Genomic DNA, 26,438 nt, shown 5'->3' with positions numbered 1-26,438 from the left:
ATTTTTAAAAATAATTTTTAAAATGTAATTTTTATAAACCATGATAAACTGGTTTGAGCTTATGAAAGTTCAGGAGTCCCCAAATCGGGGAAACAGAATGTGAACAAATTCAAGGATTCTGGAACTATCTACTTATTCTAATTGTCCCTGGGCACGCCTTAAAGGGACTTTACAATTTTCTGCTTGCCTAGGGGCCTCTCTGGATCTATAAGCCTAGAGATATGCACTTTGGTAGACATAAGCCAATACTAACTTTTGTTTTCTGTTTCCTAGAGGTTGGTTTCATCAGTTTCCTTCCCCTGGTGCCTTGATTTCATTCTACTCCTGTGAGTATCAGCAAATTGCTTAGAATTCAGACACTGAATTTAGACACATGTGGCAGGACATTTGGGTTCTCAGCTTGAGGGTACCAGGTTGTATGTAATTACTTTATGTGGTTTATACTGACTTTGTCTTTATGTTTTATTGAAGACATTATACTAAGAAATGCTGAGTAAGAACCATAGGGTAACAAGCCCAGCATGCTGTCCCCAACACAGTCACCAAGAACAGACATGGACAAATATGACTACATGCTCCAATATGAACCATAACCAGCTAGACATGATCACAATTATGCATTTAAAGCCCAAGAATATATCAAACACTTTTGAGCTTATACTCACAACCATAAAGTCTGTTGGGGAAAATAATTTCCTGAGGTTTACTTTCCTCTGCATAAATTCCCATCTTTCTATCCATACTAATCTACCTCCCTTTATATTTAAGGGCTGCCTCTTAGTGTTAGTGTTCCAAGATGGGCCAATAAGCCCAAATCCATCCTGTGAAGAACCCTTAAGTGGAGGACTTTCATGGTGGCCCCTTTAGTTTTTATCTTTCACGCTGAAGAGGGTTCACCGTTTTGTTTGTATTTATACACTATTTCCTTGTTGATTTTATTTTCCTTCCTCTTTTCTCTTTTATGTCTTTGTTGAGAGATTAAGACCAGAATAGTAGGCAGTATTCCAGATGAGGACGCATTAAGATCCATTCAATGCTGCGGTCCTTTTGGTTGGATTTTCAGTACTTGAATTTTAAATACTTTTTTGACTATGTCTGTCATTTTGTGTACCCTTTGGGCCAAGATAGCTTAGTGGATCTTGGTCTTAGGGAAGGAAATTGTAGACCGTGAATCCTAGATCCTTGCTTGTATAGTTACTGGCAGTTTGGAGACCATCCGTGCTTAGGCAGGCAATCTTTTCCAAAGTTTATTTCCTCATGCATCTCACTTTCAAAGCTCATCTGTCCTCTCCTTGCCCTCTTTTTGTATCCTCACCTTGTATCATCTTCCTATAGCTTATCTGCTTTGATTTGGCATGTTTAACATTTTAAAGCGTATTAAATAATATCAGAAATGTGTCTGTTCCTAGAGAGACATACAATCACACGATCTTTACCTTTTTTTCCTTTCCAATTTTTTTTTAATGTTTATTCATTTTTGAAAGACAGAGCAAGACAGAGCACAAACAGGGGTGGGGCAGAGAGAGAGGGGGACACAGAATCGGAAGCAGGCTCCAGGCTCTGAGCTGTCAGCACAGAGCCCGATGTGGGGCTTGAACTCATGAACCATGAGATCATGAGCCAAAGTCCAACGCTCAACCGTCTTAGCCACCCAGGCACCCCTTTTCTTTCCTATTTCTAATGTAGTTTCCTTTCTCTGATAAATCCTTGACCACGTTTTAAAAACTCTTGGAGTAGAAATTTATCTAAGGCTGTTGAAAGTTTAAATAAATTATGACCACTGTTACTACTTCAGTCAATTTGTTTCTCCTTCAGAGAACTAAAGTAGATCAGACAGTTATGCTTTTATCTTAACTTCATTCTCCCTGCATATTATGCTAAATGTTCAGGAACTCATACCTGAGAGTCTTTATACCTTTCTCCAAAAAGACTAAGGAAATAGTTTACTTGGCTTATCTGTTATCTTCTAACTAACAGATGAGCACGTTTTTGTGTGCTACTACACTGTGTTCCTCTTAGCTTCTATTTGAATTCCTTTACTACTGTCCAACTTTAAGGTAAGTGCAGGATTTAACATTTTGCTTGTGGCTGACATTTCCTCAATTGCCATTTTCCCCTTCTTCCTTCATAATCGGAGCCCATCTTTATAGTGAGGTGAACAGTTGTCCAGAATAAAGACAGTATGTCCAGACTCCCTTGCATCTGGGTGTGTTTCTGTGACTAAGTTCTGGCTACTGGAATGTGAATGGAAGTATGAGCACCTGTTAGGAACAGAGACAGCACACCCTTCTTGCCCATCCTCCCTCCTGCTGGTGGGAAGGTGGAGGAGCTGGGGTTGCCATTTTGGACCACTAGATGGAGGTCATATGTTGAGTGTGGCAAAAACATAAGGTAGAAAGAACCTGGGTCTCTGGTGCTTATGGAACCACTGTAGCCGCCCTTGGCTATTTTCTTCCAGATCTAATTTATATGAGAGAAAGAAAAAAAAAACCTTATAAGTTACTTGGGGTTTTCTGTCATTCACAGCTGAACCTATTGTTAATGGACACACTGAATTTAAATGATCATTTATAAGATTCTTTAATTGTTTTTATTTTACCTAATTTTTAGCCTATACCTGGTTTGCCATACACTGAGGGATTATCTATGTTTTGTCTTCCTTTTTTGGTGCTTTTAATTCTTCTACGTTTCTGGGTTTAATTATTCTATATTTCTCCTTTCCCCTTTCCTCCCCTAACCTCTACTCTGCTCTCTCCTCTCCTCCAACCTTCTTTCTCTCTCTCTTCTCTTCCTTCCACCTTAATAGATATGCTCTTTTACTTTTAAAACCTCTTTTGACTTTTCTCATTGGTCACACCAATTGCTTTTTGCCTTTCCAGAATATATATCTTTTAAATGATTCCTACATTGCATTTATTAAGCCCATTGTGGGGGTTTTATTTTATTTTTTATTTTTTTAATATGAAATTTATTGTCAAATTGGTTTCCATACAACACCCAGTGCTCATCCCAACAGGTGCCCTCCTCAATGCCCATCACCGACTTTCCCCTCCCTCCCAGCCCCCATCAACCCTTAGTTTATTCTCAGTTTTTAAGAGTCTCTTATGGTTTGCCCCCCTCCCTCTCTTTTTTCCCCCTCCCCTCCCCCATGGTCTTCTGTTATTTTATTTATGATTATTTTTTTTAATGTTTATATTTTTGAGAGAGAGAGAGAAAGAAAGAGTAAGAGAGACAGAGAGTGAGTAGGGGAGGGCCAGAGAGAGAGGGAGACACAGAATCTGAGGCAGGCTCCAGGCTCTGATCTGTTAGCACAGAGCCCCACGTGGGGCTTGAACTCACGAGCTGTGAGATCACGACCTGAGCCAAAGTCAGACGCTTAACTAACTGAGCCACCCAGGTGCCCCTAAAACTAGTCATTCTTAAAATAAAAACCCAAACCAGCTATTTATCAGCTCAGAAATCTTATCTTCATGTCAGTTTCAAAGCATCTTTTTTTTTTTTTTTAGTTTTTTAAGTTTATTTATTTATTTTGAGAGAGAGAGAGTATGTGAGCAGGGAAGATGCAGAGACAGAGGGTGAGAGAGAGAATCCCAGGGAGGCTCCACGCTGTCAGCACAGAGCCTGATGTTGGGCTCCAACTCATGAACCGTGAGATCATGACCTAAGCTGACATCAAGAGTCAGGCACTTAACCGAATAAGCCACCAGGTGCCTCACAGAAGCATCTTCTACCAGTGAGTATGGTCCAGGTCCCCTGAAGCCCCTGCTGACTGACTGCTGGCAGGCCTTAACAAGCATCACTGCTCGATATACTAGTTATTAAAGATAAAATAGAATACAAACCCAGGTTTACTGTATTGGTCATAGAAAATCTCCATTAGCAGGTTCCAGGTAATGCCTCCATTGACAGAATATTCCAGGAGAACACCTTGGTTACGGTTATTTGGTGTAATCAGGCATCCGTACATGAAGTAAAACTGGATAAACTCGGCATTAGTGAGGTTTAGATCCACGGTGACTAACAGTCGACTACAACCCTAAGGGTGAAAAGCAGAATCCAACAATGATAAAGAATCGTAACTGCAGCTTAAGGTTTTCTCTGGCTTGCATCAATTTTATATTTCTTTTGTAATACAAGTTGCATGGCATAGTAATACTAATTTTTGTATCATTTCTCCTGTTACCCTAGCTCCCAGCATGGCCTGTGGCACACAGTAGGTGCTCAGCAAATACTTGCTAAACTTTGAAATTTCAGGATCAGAACTTACTTACAAAGGATATTTTCTCATAAGCAATATGAGAGTTGAAATTAAAGTAACTATTCTGTCTTTATTAAACCATTTCCAGGTATTCATAGGCATTTTTAGGTTTTTCAAAAGGTAACAGCTATTAATAAATTAGCACTTAAAAATGTTTATTTATTTATTTTGAGAGAGAGAGAGAGAACATGAGCAGGGGAGGGGCAGAGACAGAGAGAGAGAGAGAGAGAACAAGCAGGCTCTGCACTCAGTGCAGAACTGGACATGGGCTGGATCCCATGAACTGTGAGATCATGACCTGAGCTGAAATCAAGAGTTGGACACTTAACCAACTGAACCACCCAGGCCCCCCAATAAAATAACATTGTTCAGATGATTACTTTAATGTGAAATTTAACAATAACTACATTGAAGAATTTCATATAATTTAATTATAATTAGAGATAATAGTTGTAATGATTTTTATTTAAACTTTTCTGGCTGATTTCAGTGTCATCTACATTAATTTATTCATGTAGATAGGTAGATGTCTCTTAGTTGAACACATGAGGAAAACTAGGCCTCTTGGAGTTGTATTTAAGCCAAGAAGAGTATTATCAACACTGCATCCTTAGTCAGTGTTGAGGATCACAGAGACTCTATATTGTTGCTCTTGGCTAAAACACTGATTATAAGGGCTCAGTCAGTTAAGCACCTGACGTTGGCTCAGGTCATGATCTCATCGTTCGTGGATTCAAGCTCCACGTTGGGCTCTGTGCTGACACCTCAGGGCCTGGAGCCTGTTTCGGATTCTGTGTCTCCCTTTCTCCCTGCCCCTCCTCTGCTAGTGCACACTCTTGCTCTCAAAAATAAATGTTAAAAAAACCACACTGAATATAAATGATATACTTCATTGGCACAAATGCAAATTCTAAGGTAGGAAATTGTAGGGAAATAAAGACCTGACAGTGAATTTGTAATTTTTAAAAATTAAATTGCTTGGGAATGCAAGCTGGTGCCGCCACTCTGGAAAACAGTATGGAGGTTCCTCAAAAAACTAAACATAGAACTACCCTACGACCCAGCAATTCACTACTAGGCATTTATCCAAGGGATACAGGTGTGCTGTTTCGAAGGGACACATGCACCCCCATGTTTATAGCAGCACTATCAACAATAGCCAAAGTATGGAAAGAGCCCAAATGTCCATCGATGGATGAATGGATAAAGAAGATGTGGTATATATATATATACAATGAAGTATTACTTGGCAATCAAAAAGAATGAAATCTTACCATTTGCAACTACGTGGATGGAACTGGAGGGTATTATGCTAGGTGAAATTAGCCAGAGAAAGACAAAAATCATGACTTCACTCATATGAGGACTTTAAGAGACAAAACAAATGAACATAAGGGAAGGGAAACAAAAATAATATAAAAACAGGGAGGGGGACAAAACAGAAGAGACTCATAAATACGGAGAAGAACCTGAGGGTTAGTGGAGGGGTTGTGGGAGGGGGGATGGGCTAAATGGGTGAGGGGCACTAAGGAATCTACTCCTGAAATCATTGTTGCACTATATGCTAACTAATTTGGTGTAAATTTAAAAAAATAAATAAATTAATTAATAAATTAAATTGCTTATGAAGCATTTTTTAATCATCGTATTAAAGAAATTCTGTTTTTATACAAGTTATCTCTGGCAGCAAGGTAGAATGACTATAAAATTTCTCAAAGAGATTTTCTAACATTGCTGTTGTCATTCACAATATAATCTGCTATAAACAAAAATGTCTAATCATTACTGACAATTATTCTTCCTTGGCTAATTTATAGAAAGAATTAATTTTTGCTAATAAATTCAGGAAATTCTGAGGTTCATCTTCCTGAGTTTTGGCTCCTTAAATCCCAAATCTGTTGCAAGCTGAGGAGTTTTCAATTAAAGCATCACCCAGATGGAAGACCCTCACATTTTGTACAAGCATTCTCTCCCAGGATGAAAATTCATTGAATTTTTTCCCTTTTAACTTTTAACTTTTATTTATTTTTTAATTTTATTTTTAATTTTTAAAAATTTACATTCAAATTAGGTAGCATATAGTGCAACAATGATTTCAGGAGTAGGTTCCTTAATGCCCCCTACCCATTTAGCCCATTCCCCCCCCAACAACTCCTCCAGTAACCCTCAGTTTGTTCTCCATATTTATGAGTCTCTTCTGTTTTGTCCCTCTCCCTGTTTTTATATTATTTTTGTTTCCCTTCCCTTATGTTCATCGGTTTTGTCTCTTAAAGTCCTCATACGAGTGAAGTCATATGATTTTTGTCTTTCTCTGACTGACTAATTTCACTTAGCATAATACCCTCCAGTTCCATCCACGTAGTTGCAAATGGCAAGATTTCATTCTTTTTGACTGCCGAGTAATACTCCATTGTATGCATGTATATGTGTGTGTGTGTGTGTGTGTGTATGTGTATGTATATATATATATATATATATATATATGTACATACACTTTATCTTCTTTATCCATTCATCCATCCACTTTGTCTTCTTTATCCATTCATCCATTGAGGGACATTGGGGCTCTTTCCATACTTTGGCTATTGTTGATAGTGCTGCTATAAACATGGGGGGTGCGTGTATCCCTTCAAAACAGCACACCTGTATCCCGTGGATAACTGCCTAGTAGTGCAATTGCTGGGTCGTAGGGTAGTTCTATGTTTAGTTTTTTGAGGAACCTCCATACTGTTTTCCAGAGTGGCTGCACCAGCTTGCATTCCCACATTGAAGTCTTTTTCTAATGTGTACTTAAATATGCCTTGTGCTGACACTACCTGCATAATTAAATGGGCTCTGTTGATTTGTGATAGGAAAATGTTGGAAACAGTATTTTCTGATTTGTGCAAAGTTGCAAGTTCACATCAGGGTTGTTGTGCATTGAGAGGGTCTAATGCTGGATCTTGATTTGCCAATGAAACTTTAGAAAGACACTCAGTTCTTCTGGGGAAAACTTAGAGGATGCAGAAATGAATAACCGGTTGCCAAATGCTCACCCCGCTGAAATGGAGAGCCATTCCCGAAGCCACAGCACCACACACGGTACTTAGTTTCCCTCCATTCACAGTCAACCAGTTCTGGGTGGAAGGAGCTCGATTGAAGTTGTCTTTGAGCTGGGTTGGAAGGGAGGTCTCGGGCTCATCACAGTACAGGCCACCCCATTGCTCGTCACAGCTGGGTGTGGAGAAAGACAAAGGAAAAGTCAACATGAAGCAAAACCACCACAGTTGTGTTCTCAAATTAGTGAGGCCAACTGCTATTCCTAGTCCAGGACGATGAAAGCTTACTTATCTTCACAGAACTGCCCAGAATTTACCCGCTCTCCTGAACAGTGCATCAGGTTAGAAATAATCTGTGAATTAACTGCCTCTAGGCATACCTAAAGTAATGACTTGGGTTTACAGGGAAAGAAGCAACTTCAAGGAATTTACTAAAGTCCTGTCTCTACATGACACAGCTCTAAAAAAGCTGATAAATAATTGTGGCTGCCAACCTGAACTGGTACCTCCTAATAACTTATGAAATTGGTCTTTGTAAAGAGGCTTTGGGCCAATTAGGAATCCAAGATGCCATGTTCCAAACAGCAGAGGGTACTTTGGGTAGCATCTGTCATCTCTGCCCAAAGGACTGACCTCCCTGTTCAATGGGGAAGGAATATGAATATAGGGCTGGAGGCTCTGGGGAATCATTAATTGATGGAAAGACCTCCCAGGCATGCGGGTTAATGGAGAAGGGGGTATAAATTCTCTACTCACATCTTCATGTCTACTACCCCATCAAATAGCAAAATCTTTGAAAACCAAACATACGGTACATAACACACACACACACACACACACACACACACACTCTCTCTCACACATACACACACACACACACTCTCTCTCACACATACACACACACACTCTCTCTCACACATGCACACACTCTCTCTCTCTCTCTCTCACACACACACACACTCTCTCTCTCTCTCTCTCTCTCTCTCTCTCTCTCTCTCTCTCACACACACACATACACATACACACACACTTTATTTAGATCCTTCCAAGGATGCTAAGTCTCTCTAAGTAAAATACTAGGCCTCTCCATCAAACAGGCATTTAAAAACCTTCTTATGCAAACAATGTGAGAATACGATCCAACCACAAGTCATGCACATCATTACATATGCTTAGACCTAAGTGAGAAAAATACTTATGGCGTATTATTTTCAGTCAGAATACACTGAGTTCCTGAACCTCTCCTGTCCTTTTCAGGTCTCAGGTGTGTCACAGGAACACAGAAGGAAATAAAACATAGTCAATTATAACTCATGTTTCTCTGGACAAGATAGCTGTTGTTCAGTTCCTAATCTCTAAGCAAGGATATAGATACAATGTCCACAGACTCCATAGTTAGCTCAGTATCAGATTTCAAGAAAAATGTGTAAACCAAGGCAGCTTCGGAGTGATTAAAAATCCAGTTTTACAAAATCTCCTGGCTGGAATGTGAATCAGGAACTTCCTATGCAAGGAAGGAAAAACAAAGCCTACTTACACACAGTTTCCTTGGATGCACCTTCCATGGCCACTGCACATATCTACACAGCCGTCCCCGATATAGACATTATCTATCGCCCATGTCTGCTGCTTGTCAAAAGGAGCTGGTTGATGCCAACGGAAACGAGTGGCTTGAGACCTTTGAAGAAAAAGAGAATTATAATGAAGGCTGTGGTGGAAAAGAAAATGTGTCCTGGTGTATTTGAGCAAGTGCATGGAAGGGTGTAACAAAAATACAGGTACACCCCTAACTTGTATTCTCAGAAAAAGCGTTCATTATTGCAATAGTCTCTGCAAAACTCTGATTAACAACACCAGACCGCAATGAACTGTAATAGCTTGAGAGTATATTTTGATCTTTCTGCGTCTTGTAAAAACAGACTGAAACAGAAACTAAAACTAATCCTAACCAGTAGCCTCAGGGGGGACAGCAAGCCCTGAATTTTGTATGGAAACCATTGTGGAGTGATACCAGGGCTGTTGCTAAGTTATATTTGCTCCCTACCCCTCAATATTTGACTTGGAAAGCAGCATATGGGCTCGACTTCAACTCCTATGTGTGCCCTACAATCAGACACTTTTGTAGAGTGGGCCTACTGGTCTACTTCATACCGCATTTGTGAGGAATTCTCAACAACAAGTCTTAAGAAGACAGAGTGTAAATCAGGGAGAGCAATGAAACCCTAGATAACTGGATAGAGAAAAGAGAGAGGGTAGTGAGACCAGACTTATTTTATATTCATTCAAATGCAGCATAAATAAAATCAAAACAGAGATGCTCCCGATCCAGAAGCAGAAATACATTTGCTCATTTGCACGGTTTTGGGGAGTGTCTCGTTCCGAAGCACAAATAAACATATGTTTTCAGAGACACTAGATGGCGGTAAATCCAAACAATGCCCTAGGCTCAAGAGACTGAACATTCAGAGACCGGGAGATGAAACACTTTGCCAAAGCAAGTTTTGTTTTATGGATCCATACACTTTTGTCATTAAGAGACCGTTACTCACATGACTGAGAGCTATTTGTTTTGAGCAGGACAAAAGACCAAACACCAGGAAGGACTGTGTATTTTCTAATTGAAAACACATACATTAAGTTGAGAAAACAGAGAAGACACGGACCAGCACTAAAATCTCCATTCTGAAAATGCATAGGGTTTGATATTTGATATTTGCTTACTGAGCATCTACACACTAACTGATTTTTCCATTACATCTCTTGCTCCTCAGCTCCCAGCAGACTACCTAACATCCTCCTATCGCTTCCTATGATATTTAACTTTCCGCCGCAAACTCCGCCTTGGTCCATGAGGTGCTGTCTGAGCTGGGGGGGGCATCCTCCAGCCCTGCATCCTGGCTACCCACTCTGGAGCGCTGTTCCTTCTCTCAGTTCCCAGAGCTCATGACACTTTGTCCCACCTTCTGCCTGCACGTTCTTCCTCTCTCTGCCTGATTCCCTTTTATGTGTCCTTTAGGCCTTGGATGCTGTGTCAGGTCCTCACAGAGAAATTTTCTTTCGGACCCCTTTAAAAATCATGTTTACTCCAAGAACAGCAAGCTGTCCTTTTACTTTTATAGCATTTATTATCACAATTGTAGTCGTATATTTATTTGCATATGTATTTCTTGAATGTCTGTCTCCTCCTCAAAAGTGTAAGTTACCAGGGAGCAGCATTATTACTTTTTTTCAACATTATCCCCTCAGTGCCCAGTGCCTAGCACTTAGTAGGTGCAGAGAGTTGGTATCCAGGGGCTACCGTTTTGACAGGAAGCAGTGGGAAGATGCCTCCCCGGGGTTGTGCAAGTCAGTGGCTGTGCCGTTTAGTTTAGTTAATGCTTAATGATGAAAATTACTAACAGATCACATGTGGCAGCATCTTACAAATAGTACAGTGGAATATCATATTTCCATAGCACATCATTACTTGGATTCTTTAAAAATATTTTTTTTAAGTTTATTTAGTTTTGAGAGGGGCAGAGAGAGACAGAGCACAAGCAGGGGAGGGGCAGAGAGAAAGGGAGAGAGAGAATCCCAAGCAGTCACTGCACCACCAGCACAGAGCCTGACATCAGGCTCAAACTCACAAACCGTGAGATTATGACCTGAGCTGAAATCAAGAGTCAGATGCTCAATCGACTGAGCCACCCAGGCACCCCATCCTTACTTGGATTCTAATAACGAGTCAACACTTACATTCTTCTCCTTTCTTTCAGACTATAAACTTCTGAAGGGCAGGAAATAATCTCTATATTGTTTCGTATCTCTAGTGCTCATAGAGGGTAGGCAAGTAATGTTCTGCTAATGTTTTATAATGCTCCATCAAAGCCTTTATCACTTTTTATTAAGGGTGTTTATTTATGGGGGTGCGCCTGGATGGCTCAGTTAGTTAAGTGTTCGACTTCAGCTCAGGTCATGATGAGTTAAACTCCCACATCGGGCTCTGTGCTGACATCTCGGAGCCTGAAGCCTGCTTTGGATTCTGTGTCTCCCTCTCTGTCTCTCCCCTACCAGCCTTCTGTATCTCTCTCTCTCTCTCTCAAAAATAAACATTAAAAATTTTTTAAAAAGAGGGCTTATTTATGTATAGTTTCCTCTGTTGGCTTGTTCTCCTTATTTATCTTTTTATGGTTGGTGTCGCCTATAGATGGTGGGCTTTGTAAATGTTTACTGAAATAATAGTAAGTTGGTAGCAATTGATATGGCCAGGAAGAATCAAATAAGAGACATCTTGTAGGGTGGGTAGGCAGGGACTGGGGATCAGCTGTGGAAGGGGCAGTGATCTGATGGCTGTCAAATGGGGAGAGGAACTCTGGGCAGCTGAGAGGTGGCATGAGCTGCCTAGCAGGTTTTGGCTGTCTGAACGTTGGTTGTGTTTAATCACAGTCTGGGCAGCCACTTAATGGAGAGACTGTACAGAAGATTTAGGAGGCAAAGGCATTGTTGGGGTTGATAGCTTTTATGGGGACTTCCAACCATGACATGTTTAGTTTGTACAACTCTGTGGCATTCCACAGAAAAGGAAACAGTGGGAGCCCATGTGTAGAATGTACTAAAACTGAAGTTGGCCACCACGAGTAAAGATATTGAGGGCACTAGTCTTTACTCTGGTACTAGTATATCCTATGTCCATGGTGAATAATTTAACATAAATAATGAGGGGGTTAACTTGGAGGACTTAGTCTAAGGCCCTGTCTCCAGTGTGATGATTTTATATTCTTGGGAATAACTACACTAAGTAATTATGTATCCATAAAGCTAGTGTCAATACATTATCCAATATTATTTTACAGGAAAAGGAAACACTTTCACTAAGGGGATGAATTGGAATAGAAGTTAAAAATGAAGGTCTGGAAGTTGAATTTCCAGGACTTCTTATTCCCAGCCCTGTCACAACTTCACTATGTAAAGGGGCCAAATCATTTATGTTTATGTGCTGACACTTCCCCATCTGTAAAACTAGGAAAATGCTACTTCCCACCTCACAAGGGTGTTGTGAAAATTAATTAGCTCGTGTTTACCAAGACCTGTGAGTGTCTTGGTGAAATCCCTTGGCAGGTGTCATCATTTTCCTGAAGCTTCCTTATAATGACGGCCACTACCAGCTGCTGCTTCTTGGAGTTGGAGGGAAAATGGCCCCAGAGCATATTTCTCCTTTTCCATACCCTTGAAATGTCTCCCCTTGCTTCTTTTCTGAATTTATACCATTTTCTCTCCATCTACAGCACATAGTGAGTGCTCCATAAGTGTTGTTTAATAATTGAACATCCACTGCTATGAAGTTAAAAAATGTTACTGTCAATAGTATGGTTTCCATCATTTCTCTCCCCAGGAACCTTTCCCCACATTGTCTCCACACCTTTTAATAGTTTTCTATACACATTCAAGAGTCTTTGTATCTGCTCTTTTCCTTAAGATTACTCTACCAATGACATTCTCATTGTCATCATCATCATCATCAGGAGAAAAAGCCCTTTGATATGAACTATACAGAATTTTTTAAAAAAACCTTTTCACTCCTGGTTGATGTTTCCTTTACTCTCAGAGATACATAAAATATTTAGGACAAGTAAATATAGCCAACCGTCTTATCCTACCAATCAGGAAGTCAAAGCCCAGTTGCACTAGGTCACATTGATGCACTCACAAAACCGAGAGAGGGCAAGAATCTTTTGGTTCACTATTACAATGTATTCTCAGTGAGGAAACCTTTCAAAACCATCTCAACCTATACAAGATAATCCTATCCCTACCATTACCCCTAAATATGAACAGCCGTTTCAAGCTATGGCAGGCTGTTTGTATTGTTGCTGTATGTACACACAAGTCTATTTATCTTAACTTCTGCAAGTTAATGACATAGCTGAAGCCCATGGCTTTCTGTGTTTAGCTAGAAGTTTTGCAATGCCCATTTCAAAATGTGTCCTATATTTCCCTTGGTAGCCAAGGCCCTGTCTTTATGGTGGAAAAAAAATTCCTCTGTTATCCTATTTTTCTGTGTTAGATAAAAGTAGAGAATATTCCAGGGGAGATATATGAATGGCTGATAAGTGTATGAAAAGATGTTCAACATCACTAGTCACTAGAGAAGTGAAAATCAAAACCAAAATGAAATACAACTTCATACCCCCGAGGATAGCTATGATAAAAAAAAAGACAGCAATAACAAGTGTTGGCAGGGATGTGGAGAAATCTGAACCTTCATACACTGTTGGTGGGAATGTAAAATGATGTGGATGCTGTGGAAAACATGTCCATTTCTCAAAATGTTGAACATGGAGTCAGCATATGACCTAGCAATTCCACTTGTAGGTATATACCTGGGAGGAAGCATAGATCAGCTCAACTGAACAGAGAGCACCCATGGGTCACAGCCCATGACCTACAGATAAGAGTTAGAGAAAAAGCAGGCTCTAGAAAGGAGGTCTGAACTTTGGTACCAGGAATGTGAATGAGTTACGTACGGTGAGGGGCTCTCAAGGGGCGGGCCATCTCCCAGGAGACATGAAGACCCTGCTCTGGGGGAGATCCTCATGAAGAAGACACTGAACTATGACTGAAAGAAGGAAGTTGAATTTTGGGGGTGGAAATGAGAGGCTGACTCTTAGAAACTGTTTTGTACAACTGACTCATTTCATAGGTGTAAGGACTGCATTTAGAACTGGATCTAGAACCATCATCTCCTGCTGGAGCTGAGGTGTTACTGAGAACCCTGGTTGTCTTGAATGGCAGGCAAAGGCCGGAAGACCACTGATTTGGCAGCTAGCTGGGGGCACTTAATTTAGGCATCCCAGATCTTTTAGTAGAAAATCCCCTCGGTGGTAATAATTAACACTAGGAAATTGTAGGATGCTAAATGACTATAACATTTGGGATTTTTGGGTAACATTAATCTCTCCATGAAGAATGTATACTGTCATTCAATGTTCTTTTCTTCTAATTTTCTTATAATACACTGGGGTCTGAATGAGAAGATAAGGTGTTTAGACCACAGGTTCTGACCCCAAACAAACGTGATAAAGGTAAGGTATCCTTATAAGGTGACCTAGATCCTTCATGATACTGCTCTGGAACTAGGGTGGAAAGCACATTACAGAGTTAGTAATAGAAGAATTTCAACAAGCCACCCCACATGGCCTTTATTTATTCCTTGACAGAGAACAAATGGAAAACTTTGGTATAATCCTGGTTCAGCCACAGTGTGTCTGTGGGGAAAATCATGTAACTTTTCTGTGTCTTAGTCCTCATCTTAAAAGGTAAACAGGGAGACCTCAAGGTTAAAGAATACTTAGACAGGTGCCAGCCAATTATGCTGATTTTTATCCTAATTTGAAAAAAAAAATGATAATATGTTTCATGAGACAAACAGGAACATTTGAATACTGAGTACTAAGTAAATATTGAATAAGAAGCTGTCATTAATTTTTAGGTGTGATAAAGATATCATAGTTACATTTTTTAAAGTTCTCTTTTAGAGATACATACTAAAATATTTACAGTTGAAATGATATGTCTGGGAATTCCTTCAAAATTGGGGGGGGGCAGGAGTGAGTGGTGCTATTGAAAAATAACGTTGCTCATAAGTCAATAATAGTTGAATGATAGTTGAAGCTGGGTGATGACTCTATTGAAGTATAGTTTGCTATTTTCTTAAATTTTGTTATGTTTTAAATAGATAAACGTGAGCCAAAAATAATCTGTGGTCCCTTCAAATTCATAGTAAAATTTTTATTTGACGATTACAAAGAAAAGAAAATGGTTATCCTATTTTTTGGTAAAATAAGGATTTATTATTTTCGCTGAGAATCATAATTAGTAATGATACTAACAACTACAGTGTTCTGAGTAGGCCTACTGACAGCATTAAAGACTTTGGACCATCCTTCAAATAAAAGGAATTTCCTATAATTTTTAAAACACCTTCTCAAAGGAGAATGACTTCTATTTAATTGTTAAAGCAATCTTAAGAATCCATAGATAGCAATATGGGTGAAGTACAGCCAAGTCTCAAATTCTCTAATAAAATTTTGGCAACAAGATTGACAACAGAGAAACCTTAGTTGGAATGTAGAATTTCTGTAAACAGTTTTATTCTCTGTTGTAGTGGAAATGGAAATAGATTTTATTGTCTTAATGTGCAAATATTAACATATTCAGTATGTGAAAATCAATAGTACCATAGTTTACATCCAACAAAATTATTTTTTTATATTTATTTATTTATTTTTGAGAGAGAGAGAGAGAGAGAGAGAGAGAGAGAGAGAGCGCACAAGCAGGGAAGGGGCAGACAGAGGGAGACAGAGAATCTGAAGCAGGCTTCAGGCTCTGAGCTGTCAGCACAGAGGCTGACACAGGGCTCGAACCCATGAACTGTGAGATCATGACCTGAGCTGAAGTCAGACGCTCAACCAACTGAGTCACCCAGGTGCCCCAGAAAAAATTATTTTATGTTCTGTTGTCCTGAAACACCAACAGAAATTTGGTAAAGCAACAGCAATGATGTTCAAAGTATCAAAATGATGCATGAGAAAATGGTGACGTAAGAGAAGTCTAAGGTTTCCTTGACCTGACTGAAAAATTTTAGCATGATGTTCAGTAAAACAAATGTCTGTAAAAAGTCTTTCAGAACTTACTAGAAAACTGGAAGTAACAATGGAGATAAATAATACCAAGGCAAGTTAAAAAAAAAAAAATCCCTCCTTTAAAAAAATGGACTTGTAATTCCCTTGAATATTTCTCCAAGACAAACCCCCAAAATACTATCTTTAGTTATTTGGTTTTCTTAGCAAAATATCTTTTCTCTGATGTTATAGTTGGGATTATCATTGAAAATATCCTCCCTCCCTACGTCTGTTTACCTGCAAACAGGTAGAGATTCCTCTAACCCCATTCCATTATCCCAATCCTTCCACAATCTTTTTGCCCTTTCTCGTGCTTATCACTTTTCCTGTAAACTTCCCACGAACATTAAGTAGTGTCCATGCTGTGGCTAAACCCATCTAGCTTCCAAAGTGTTGCAGTTAATCTTTAAAGACAGTGGTATTGCTAGGTCATTAGGGCTGGTAGGAGGGAATGGATCATCTTCAAACTGTGACTTAAAATAGCCAAGTCACACCTGAGCCTTCCAGTGGCAGCACCCACCCCCTGCTCTTTTCTCAGTGGATTTGAGTTACCTGCCCTTCTGTTGACCTACCCTCCTTCTCAGGTGACATTTCAAGAACCCGTGCTACTTGAGCCACCTGTTATTTTTAGATCTGGGGTTAGTAAACAGGAGGAGGCAGATTCAAATTAGGGGCTATGAAATTGATTTTGGTATCTTCTTCTCCTTTTCAGCCTCTCTCAAGAACTCCTGCATTCTCTCTTCCTATGTCTTCGAGGACTGTATCTCTTAGGCAAGCAATAAAAATGTAGAACTAATAGGGGCGCCTGGCTGGCTCAGTCGGTTAAGCGCCGACTTGGCTCAGGTCATGATCCACAGTCTGTGGGTTTGAGCCCCGCATCAGGCTCTGTGCCGACAGCTCAGAGCCTGGAGCCTGCTTTGGATTCTGTGTCGCCCTCTCTCTCTGCCCCTCCCCTACTCACGCTCTGTGTGTGTCTCTCTCTCACGAATAAATAAACATTAAAAAAAATTTTTTTTTAAATGTAGAACTAATATACTGGTTAAGCCCATGGGCTCTGGGGCCAGACAAGCTTTATTTATTTCCAGTATCTTACTGAAACTTTTCTTTTGAAGGTCACTGACTATCTCCTTATGGAAAAATCTAGCAAATTTATTGTGAAACTTTTTTTTCATTACTCTATAGCGTGTGTCACTGATGGCCACCTCTTCCTACTTGATATTCTATTCTTACTTGCTCTTGGATACCATGCTCTTCTGATTCTTCTTAAACTCCCCTGAGTATATCCTCACGGTCCCTTTAAGAACTATTTCCACTCAATCTGCTACTGAATTTAAGGATCCTTTCTTTTCCTTTTGAATGCTCTCCCAAGTTGAACTGCTCCAGTTTTACAGCTTTGCCTATCACCTCTATGCTCATGCCTCCAAAGTTTATTATCTTTCCCTGGGCTCTGAACTTCATATTTCTGTCAAATGGATGTTTCCATTTGTATTTCTAGTCCCCACATTTAATTCAGCATCATTGGGTTGAATTTGCCACATTGTCCCTCCTGGGATCAACTTTTGCTTCCTCCCCACTTCTCACCACTCTCAAGGGCTTCAAACTTTACAGTCGTCTCTGGATGGGTGCAAGGGAGAAAAATCTAGTGAGTTTTATCAATTCTTTCTTTGAAATGTCCTGTAATATCCGTCCCATCCCCTGCTTGTTAGCTGTAGCCCAGACCCTTGTGACTTCATGGAAGTCATTATCACAATGCCTTCACCACTTTCTCTTACTTGCCTCTCTGTTCTCCCAATTGTTTTTTTCTTGGAAGAATATTCTCAGCTCGAAATCCACCATAGTTCATTTTTCCGACAAGTCTAAACCCCTCTACCTTTCTTCAGTGCCTGTGATAGTTAAGCCAACTCCACTAACAAACAACTTTCCAGAACATCCAGATATGAGCCCGCTGCCTTCACCAGCAACTCCTGGGCTCTTGCCGGGCTCATGAGCCCTGTTCACATTGTTTCCCTAATTTAGAAATGTCCTTCTCCTTACCCACCTAATTCCTAGCCATCCTTTAGGCCACGACCCATCTCTTCCATGAAACCCTCTCTAACTCCCACATTCAACATTGTCTCCGATTTCTAGCCCATTTCTCATTGAAGCTCTCAATTATATACAGCATGTTTTATTTTTAAGTTGTCTATTTTTCTCCAATGAGATGGTAACCCCCTCCAGGGCAGGAACTTAAGACAGTGTCCTACCATTACCATGGGTTTGCTCTTGTTAAGTGAGCTTAGGAAGACTTCTTAGTCTGACTGAAGGTAAAGTCTGATAATAAACTTGTGCTATGCTTAACAAGTATGATTATGTTGTTAACTCATAGATGTAAAAATGATTTACATTTTATAAATACTTACAATGTCCCAAACTCATCCATGCACATTGATTAGATTTCTTAAAAGTTTATTTATTTTGAGAGAGTGTGAGAGCAAGGAAGGGGCAGAGAGAGAGGGACAGAGAGCACCCCAAGCAGGCTCTGTGCTGTCAGTGCAGAGCCTGACATGGGGCTCGATTTCACAAACCATGACCTGAGTCGAAATCAAGAATCAGAATGTGTAACCACTGAGCCACCCTGGCAGCCCCATTTATTAGATTTTTATACAGCAAAAAGTCTCATTTTTCACATGAAGACCCTGCAACTCTGGGACATGGAATGACTACCTTAAAAGCTCACAGGGCTGAAAAGCGGGAACTCTCCACTAAAACACAATGCTTTCCACTCATTTATTTCTCTCCAGTAAGATCTAACTTAAGCAGTGTATATGGGAGTAATAGAAACTATGATTCGATCTATAGCAGCTTATTTAGGTTTTAGCATAGAAATATCTGGAGCAGAGTGTAATGTCTCTTGTGTTTACTCTCAGGGCCCCCTTCCCAGTGAAATGTAGCAGCATCCATTCAGTTCAACTCAGAAACCACAGTCATCTTCAACATTGCCCCTCCCCTCACCTTCTCACGTCCATTTCATCATTAAACTTAATTTTATCACTTCTATTTCTCTTGAATTTCTCCACTTGTCTTCATGTCTCCTGCACCTTACTCCAAGCTTCCAGCACTTACTGCCTCTAGAAGAGTCTCCTTACAGCTACTTGTATCCTCCCCAATTTGTTTTCCAGTTAGAATATGCTTTTCTGATGCAAATCTGAGCATGTCCCCCTATTCCTGGGGAACTTCAGCAGGCTTTTAAGCACCTATGTAACCATCCCCAGATCTTCAGTAAGACCTCCAATGCTCTTCATGGTCTCACTCCATCTCACTCCGCTCTCTCTTTAGATCTGATACATTCTTTCAGTGTCTCACATATGCCTGCTACTTCCTATCACAGGCTGTTTTCCTTGCCTGGAACACCTCCCCCTACTGCTCCCCTAGTCAATTCCTATCCATCCTTTATCTATGACTTCAATTATGCTTTCCTCCAGAAAGTGGTCCTTGACTCTCCTGATAAAGGCAAATCTCCTTAGGACATATCATCTCTCAGCATCATGCAACTGTCCTCCATCAGTTACCACAGTTGAATTTTTTATTTACTTCTGTGATTACTGCTGGTTTCTGGTTAATAGTTCTTTTTCCCACTGGACTGAAAATTTGTTGAGGCAGGGGTAAGTTCATCCCCCTCACACAGACCTAGCATCCAATTAAACACTTCAAAAAATATTTGTTTAATGAATAAGTGAATGAATAATTGATACTGGTAACTACCGGCCATTTTAGTTTGGGTAATGATTTTATGTCAATTTGTGGATAACCAACCTCAGGTGACTCTTAACTACCACTGTGCCAACAATACTGGAACCCTAGCCTTGTGGTCCTATGATAAGCGAACAGGTGGACAAATCTACCACCGGCACATTGTCACTCCTCCCCCCTATTGAGCAGATGGCTTTAAGTCATCAGCATCATGTTTGTTTATAGCGAAGAGCTACGAGCTGAAATTCTCAATTCTAGGGAGCAAAGTAAACATAGGTGTCACAATACTTTGCAAATGTGGAGGCAGTAAGTGGAACTCAAGACAAGGAAGTACCACATTTAAAAAGTAGCTGGATATAAGAGCAGATAGAGTATAGCTATGCTAAGTTGTGTTCGAGACAAAGTGTTCTGAGTCTGGCACACTGTTCTCCTCATCTCTGGCATAGGGCAGAGCACAATAAGAAGTAGGTCTGGCTTGGGCTCCATCCATGTGCATTTCTTTCTGAATTATCTACAAGACCTTATTACAAGGCAGGACCACCTTTAAGACCACTGTATAACAGGGGCTTTGAGGGTAGTACAATAAGCAGTGCATATTTTCAATACGGTAACAAGAGGAAAGGGATGCTCATCAGATTTCTCAACTTATCATTTGAAAGGGCCAAATTCTTATGGGTAGGTGCAAAAGACAATTAAAAGATATATTAAAAGAGGAGGAATAATTACCTTTCTTGAGTAGAAAAGTCAAGGGTATAATCACTAGCTGGAGTAAATCTTAGAATGTCTTTTATTTGCAAAATGCTACCAAGTAGCTGGGTAATAATTCACAGAATTCATAAAGCCTTAAAAGACTGTTGCCTTAATGGAGTTTTTTTTCTATTTTACTTATTAAGATCACCTTAATAATTCATGCATGGCAATACCTTTAACGAGCAACAAAATCTCACGTATCTCATTTAAACTTGGCAACTCTACTGACAGTTAATATAGTCTCGTAGCTCTGAGCCAGCAATTGTAGAGGGGCCTTAGGCTGTTAGTAACTGAAACCATCTCATTTATGATAATCCCAAGAAAAGTTATGTCCTAGATGAATAGTTGAATTTTATGATCATTTGCTAGGAAGATTTATTCATTCTTCATTTGTGGGGAAGCGAGGGACCAATAATGAGCCCAAACTGTAACTCCCGTTCCACATAATTGCACTGGTTGCTTTGCTTCTGTCTTAACGGCAACAACTGATTACCATTTTTTGGGGGGTGGGGGGGGGAGGGAACAGAATTTCCCATCAAGATTTTAAAGCTTTCCTATGATTATCACCTCCTTGGATAGTGAAAAGAGAGAAGGTCAGGGAACACCATCCAGTAGGCAAGGTGAATTCTCTGTATAACTCAAATAAAGCACTTTCCAGGCAATTTTATTAAGCCACCACCATTTCTTATGGACTCAATGAATGACACATTCATAATTGTTTTTCATATAAAAGAATGCTCCAGGTGGTAATTCTCGAGATACTGTTTAAAATAAAATTTCAAAAGCAGACAATAATTTTAATACACACTTATTTGCTCTGTCTATTGATATGACACCACTCACTGCTATACCTACGGTAGTCTAACAACAGACTCCATTTAAACCTATTCTGTATGCAATGTGCCTGTTTTAAATTTAAGTGAATCAAGTCGGAGACTCTCACTGATCCATATACTGTTTTCTTGAATATGCCATTCTTTAAAAATGTTAGAAATAAAAGTCAGTATAGGCCTGGCTTTTGGGAAAAAAAAACCAGAACAATGTCACCACAAAAACTGGCTTCTATTTTGCTTATTTTTTTTTATTCCTCCTTTTTTTAAAGTAAGCTCTACACCCAGCATGGGGTTTGAACACAAGACCCCAAGATCAAGAGTTGCATGCTTCACTGACTGAGCCAGCCAGGTGCCCCCTATTTTGCTTATTTTTAAAAGTAGACTCCGTGCTTTGTGTGGAGCTCAAACTCGCAACCCTGAGATCAAGAGTCACACGCTCTACTGACTGAACCAGCCAGGTGCCCTTATTTTGCTTCCTAAGATCACCTTGTTCATTCATGGCTGGCAATACCATCAATCAATAGCAAAATTGCATGTATCTCATTGAAACTTGTTGTCCTAAAAGCTGATATGCCAAATTATATCAGATTTGGGTTCACTACATGCAGAAGCATCCATACCTGGTATAGGGAGGGAGAGGCAGAGTGATTCTGGTCCATTTGTTGAAAGTGTCTGATACCAGGATCCGCTGCAGGTGATAGCGACTGCATTCAACATTGGTAGGTAGACAATCCCTTACCAATGGGTGCCATGATAATCCAAGGTCTACTGAGTATTCCAATTCAATAGCTGAAACAGGAAACACCATTCTGAATAGAAATACATGTATGTAGACCCAGGAACGGTAAATACTTATATCTTCTTATGTTTTAATTTCACTCAGATGTCAATTTGATTTTTCCTCCATACTTATGTTTCCTATTTTGAAATGTTTCCCGGTTTGATTTTTCCTTCCATGCAATATTAGTTATTATTTTTCACTTTCCAGATTAAAATAAATTTTCTTTTAAGGGGGTATGATCAAGTGAAACATAAATTTTCCTAAATCACTCCTTATAGTGAGAAACTTTCAGAACAAGCATAACAAAACCATTGTTTATATGTAGTTAAAGCAACAGTAATGATAGTTATATATATATATTTATTGCTTAATCTAATAGTTACAATATATTATAAAATTATACAAACTATATATAATTTGAGGTACTGTAACTCTATGGTATCTATTTAATAGTTAACATACAAATACAAACATAGTAACCATATATTTTAATGATTACTTTTTAAAAAGTTTTAAAAAACTAAGCAACTTTCCCTAAATTTGACCATTCAATAGGGATCCTGACCAATAATGCCAGTTTTGCTCCTGATACAGGTGAAACTTCTTACAAGTTGCAAAATCTCTTTTGCTCTTATCTTGCTCTGCTGTGTTGTGGAATATACTGGGAAATAAGAGAAGTATCAGGAGGGACCTGAAGGACATGTAATTTGTGCCAAAGAAGGCAGTCAGGCTGTGGGTCTATGAAAAGATACTTTTCTTTTTCTTCTTCTGAAAAATTCAACTTATGTTCTATGTTTTGTATTTCTCTTTAAGTCTTTAGAAACTGCTTCAGGCCCAACCTCCCTATTGAAATTGCTTCCTCTAAGGCCGTGATTCTCAATCTTGGCTGCACACTGAAATCACCTGGGTACCGTTAGAAACCACTAATGCCAGGGTCCCACCCCCAGGGATTGTGATTTCACTTTTCTGGGGCACAGCCAAGGTATCAGGAGATTTAAAGCTCCCCAGGTGATTGTCATGCACAGCCAGTGTGGGACCACTCACTTCAGGGAGGTTCCTAGCAACCTTTTCTAGTTAAACACAGTGGTTCATCTCAGTCTTCATTATTCTTGTTCTTCCTACAGCATTGGATGTTATTGATTATTCCCCAATTCTTGAAACTTTCTTTTCTTTTGGAGGACATTATTCTGAATCTCCTCTCTTACTTTCCTGTGACTCCTGTGCTAACTAGCCCAGCTGTGGGCATTCTTCCAGACTCCTTTCTGGTCTTCTGTTTTATGTGTATACTCCTTGGGCTTCAACTATGACCTGTGTGCCCAGATTTGCCAATTTTATGTCTCCAAGCAATTTCATTAATTCAATAAATGTTTGCTCAGCCTGGCATTGCACCGGATGCTGGCCTATTGTGGGTGCACAGTATAGAAAAAGTTCCTGCTTTCCATATTGTAAGTCCTCTTCACTCAGGGGATCTCCACTAAAAATTACTTCTAGGACTTGTTGTGATGAGCACCGGGTGTTATATGTGATGAATCCTTAAATTCTACTACCAACATTACACTATATGTTAACTAACTAGAATGTAAGTAACTTGAAACAAACAAAAAAATAAATAAAAACGACTTCTACCCCAACTAAAGAAAAACTCACCATTTTCCCTAATAAATAAACATCTTTTCTTCACTACTAAATTCTTTTCTTTTAAATGTTTATTTATTTATTTTGAGAGAGAGAGAGAGAGAGAGAGAGAGAGAGAGAGAGAGATTGCACAAGCAGGGGAAGGGCAGATAGAGAGAGAGAGAGAGAGAGAGAGAGAGAGAGAATCCCAAGCAGGCTCTGCACTGTTAGTGCAGAGCCTGATGCAGGGCTTGATCCCATGAACTCTGAGATCATGACCTGACACAAAATTAAGAGTCAGACACTTAACTGAATAAGCTATTCAGGTGCCCCTCTTAACTACTAAATTCTATCAATGGCAATGCTTTTGCACTTGTTTTCTGGGTTCAAAATTTATAAATTATTTTGGAAATTTTACTCTTCTCTCTTCTTTACCCTCTGTGTTCAAACTGTCAGCTGGTTGTGAGATTTTCTGCTTCTTTCCGTTTTGTTTGCATTGTCTCACATCAATATTATCCATCCTATTTCTCTTCATGCCACCTCCTCTGGAGATTACCACTGAGGCTTCCTTATTGGGATTCTTGCCTACCCACCTTCATCAGCTTTTGGGCTCATCTCCCAGAAACACACCATGACGCTTCTCTGCACTTGAGTCCTTTTATTCATGTCCTTGTCAGGTACAAATTCTTTTTTTTAAACTTTTTAAAACATTTTTCAAATCTTTTTTTAATGTTTATTTTTGAGAGAGAGCATGAGTGGGGAGGGGCAGAGAGAGAGAGAGAGGGAGACACAGAATCGGAAGCAGGTTCCAGGCTCTGAGCTGTCAGCACAGAGCCCGACGCGGGGCTTGAACCCACGAATGGTGAGATCATGACCTGAGCCAAAGTCGGATGCCCAACCAACTGAGCCACCCAGGTGCCCCTATAAATTCTTGTATGTGCCTTGTAAGGCTCTTCTTAGTTGGCAACTCTGCTTATCCATCTCTGCTTTCCTCTTTGATTTTGTCATTCAGTTCAACCTTTCTCAAGAGGCTGTGCCAGCCTATAGTAGAAAGTACACAGGAGGGTAGAGTGTCAGTCCTGGTGCTAGTGCAGGCCTATTGTGTCATAGCTTACCTCCTTGGGTTCCCATCCATTTCTTATGCTACTGAGGGAGTAGGCATCTAGAACCTTACCACCCTTTTCCATTTTCAAAATCAGCACTTTCCTCTCCTCCACTAGATGCAAATATTGCCTGTTCAGGCAGGTCTGCTCATGGCTTTTGGCATGGACTGGGAGGACCCCCACCTCTGTCTCTTTGCTTATGCTGCCAGCCTAGCTTGGGGTGTCCTTTCTTCTCTATTCACTCTTCAAATCCACTGCAACCATTAATGCCCACTTGAGACAGCTTCTTGGTGAAATCTTCCCAAACTCCTTGGATTGGCCATCCATTGGTCATCTCACTCTCGTTTGAGCTCTCATCACATTTGGCATCAGCACCAATCCACAGATCACTTGACTTTGTCATTTATTGCACTCTAACTTTTGGAAGTATCCCCTCAACTAGACCTATTGAAGACAGATGGGTACCATATACTTTTCCAAGTTCCACCCCTGCTGACTAGGTTAGTGCTGACTAATCGATCCTGAGGTAGAAGCTGCACTTCTGGTAGTCCCCTTAAGATATGTCCACTAAGTTCAAACTAGCAGAAATATGAAAAATCTGGATTTTGTAAGACCTTGGAAGTAACCAAATTTGTCAGATGTTGGCCCCCCAGAATCTAAAACAGAACAAGGTCCTTGTGAACATTCTAGTTTGTATCTCTTGGAGGCAGAATGATAAGGGGTGGTAAAAGGCTGGAAGACTACCAGAATCCCAACAGGTTTGCATTCCAGTGAAGGCTCCAAGTATGCAATGATGTCAGTTTTTATATCTCCTAGGATAGGTGTGTGCGTGCGTGCGTGTGTGTGTGTGTGCAAGTCATGTGTGAGTAGGAGTGTGTGTGTATACAACCTTGAGGATGCAAACTGGTCACAATGAGGGTGGCCTAGAATATGCTATGACCTAGAATGGCGAAAAGTATAAGGCAAAATGGGAACAACAAAATGTCATGATTCCTGGGGAGTTGGAAAGAAGACAGTAACCAGACTAATCTAAAGCCCTATGAATTAAAACCTATGCAAATGCAAATTTATGTGTAAATCCTATGGCTTATTCTGGCATTCTCTATGTGATGAGAGTTCTAATTCTGCAAATCTGATCGTACGAGAAAATCCTGGAGTTTCCAACAAGAGATAAATTAGGGGTTATTATCTCTCTCTCTCTCTCTCTCTCTCTCTCTCTCTCTCTCTCTCTCTCTCTCTCTACCTGGAAATGGGGTAATGTTCCTCTACCCGGAAATGGAATTTTTACCGTAACAGGAGTCTGTGACTGAGCAGGAGGCAGCGAAATCTATCTGCAGGAATGAATCCTCATTCACAGCAATGTCTGTGGTGACCACATAGCGGGTGCTGGCCTTTTCAATGAAGACTAGGGCATCTCCGGTAGAGCCACACACAGGCATCTTGGTGCCTCCTGGGTGAAGCAGCCATTTCCTACTATCCAGGGTTGTGAAATCATCCTCCAAGACTGTATTACCAGAAATATTTCCTCCAATAAGAATCTGAAATGTATTTTCAAGAAAACAAATTTTTAATATGGTTTCAAGAGACGAGAAGAGTTCAGTCTTTTTGTTTGTTTTTATCTGTCAGATTGCTCAAAACTGGCATCATACAGCAAGCATACTGTTTGGGGCCT

At 40.0% G+C, this 26,438-nt stretch overlaps 1 protein-coding gene across 3 annotated transcripts in view; it reads right to left on the bottom strand.

Annotated features, from left to right (window-relative positions):
- The window catches only part of RELN (reelin), a 533,601-nt gene that overhangs the window by 39,537 nt on the left and 467,626 nt on the right, over positions 1–26,438 (bottom strand). For all 3 annotated transcript variants that reach the window (XM_043588658.1, XM_043588659.1, XM_043588660.1), the window contains exons 45-49: positions 26,055–26,304; positions 21,889–22,057; positions 8,834–8,974; positions 7,294–7,471; positions 3,843–4,036 (exon numbers count right to left, since the gene is read on the bottom strand). In XM_043588658.1, the coding sequence (XP_043444593.1) occupies positions 3,843–4,036; positions 7,294–7,471; positions 8,834–8,974; positions 21,889–22,057; positions 26,055–26,304 (932 nt within the window). The remainder of the gene's footprint in view (positions 1–3,842; positions 4,037–7,293; positions 7,472–8,833; positions 8,975–21,888; positions 22,058–26,054; positions 26,305–26,438) is intronic.

The sequence above is a fragment of the Prionailurus bengalensis genome, chromosome A2, assembly GCF_016509475.1.
Source record: "Prionailurus bengalensis isolate Pbe53 chromosome A2, Fcat_Pben_1.1_paternal_pri, whole genome shotgun sequence".
Lineage (NCBI taxonomy): Eukaryota > Metazoa > Chordata > Mammalia > Carnivora > Felidae > Prionailurus > Prionailurus bengalensis.
This window is presented reverse-complemented; position numbering and strand designations above follow the sequence as displayed.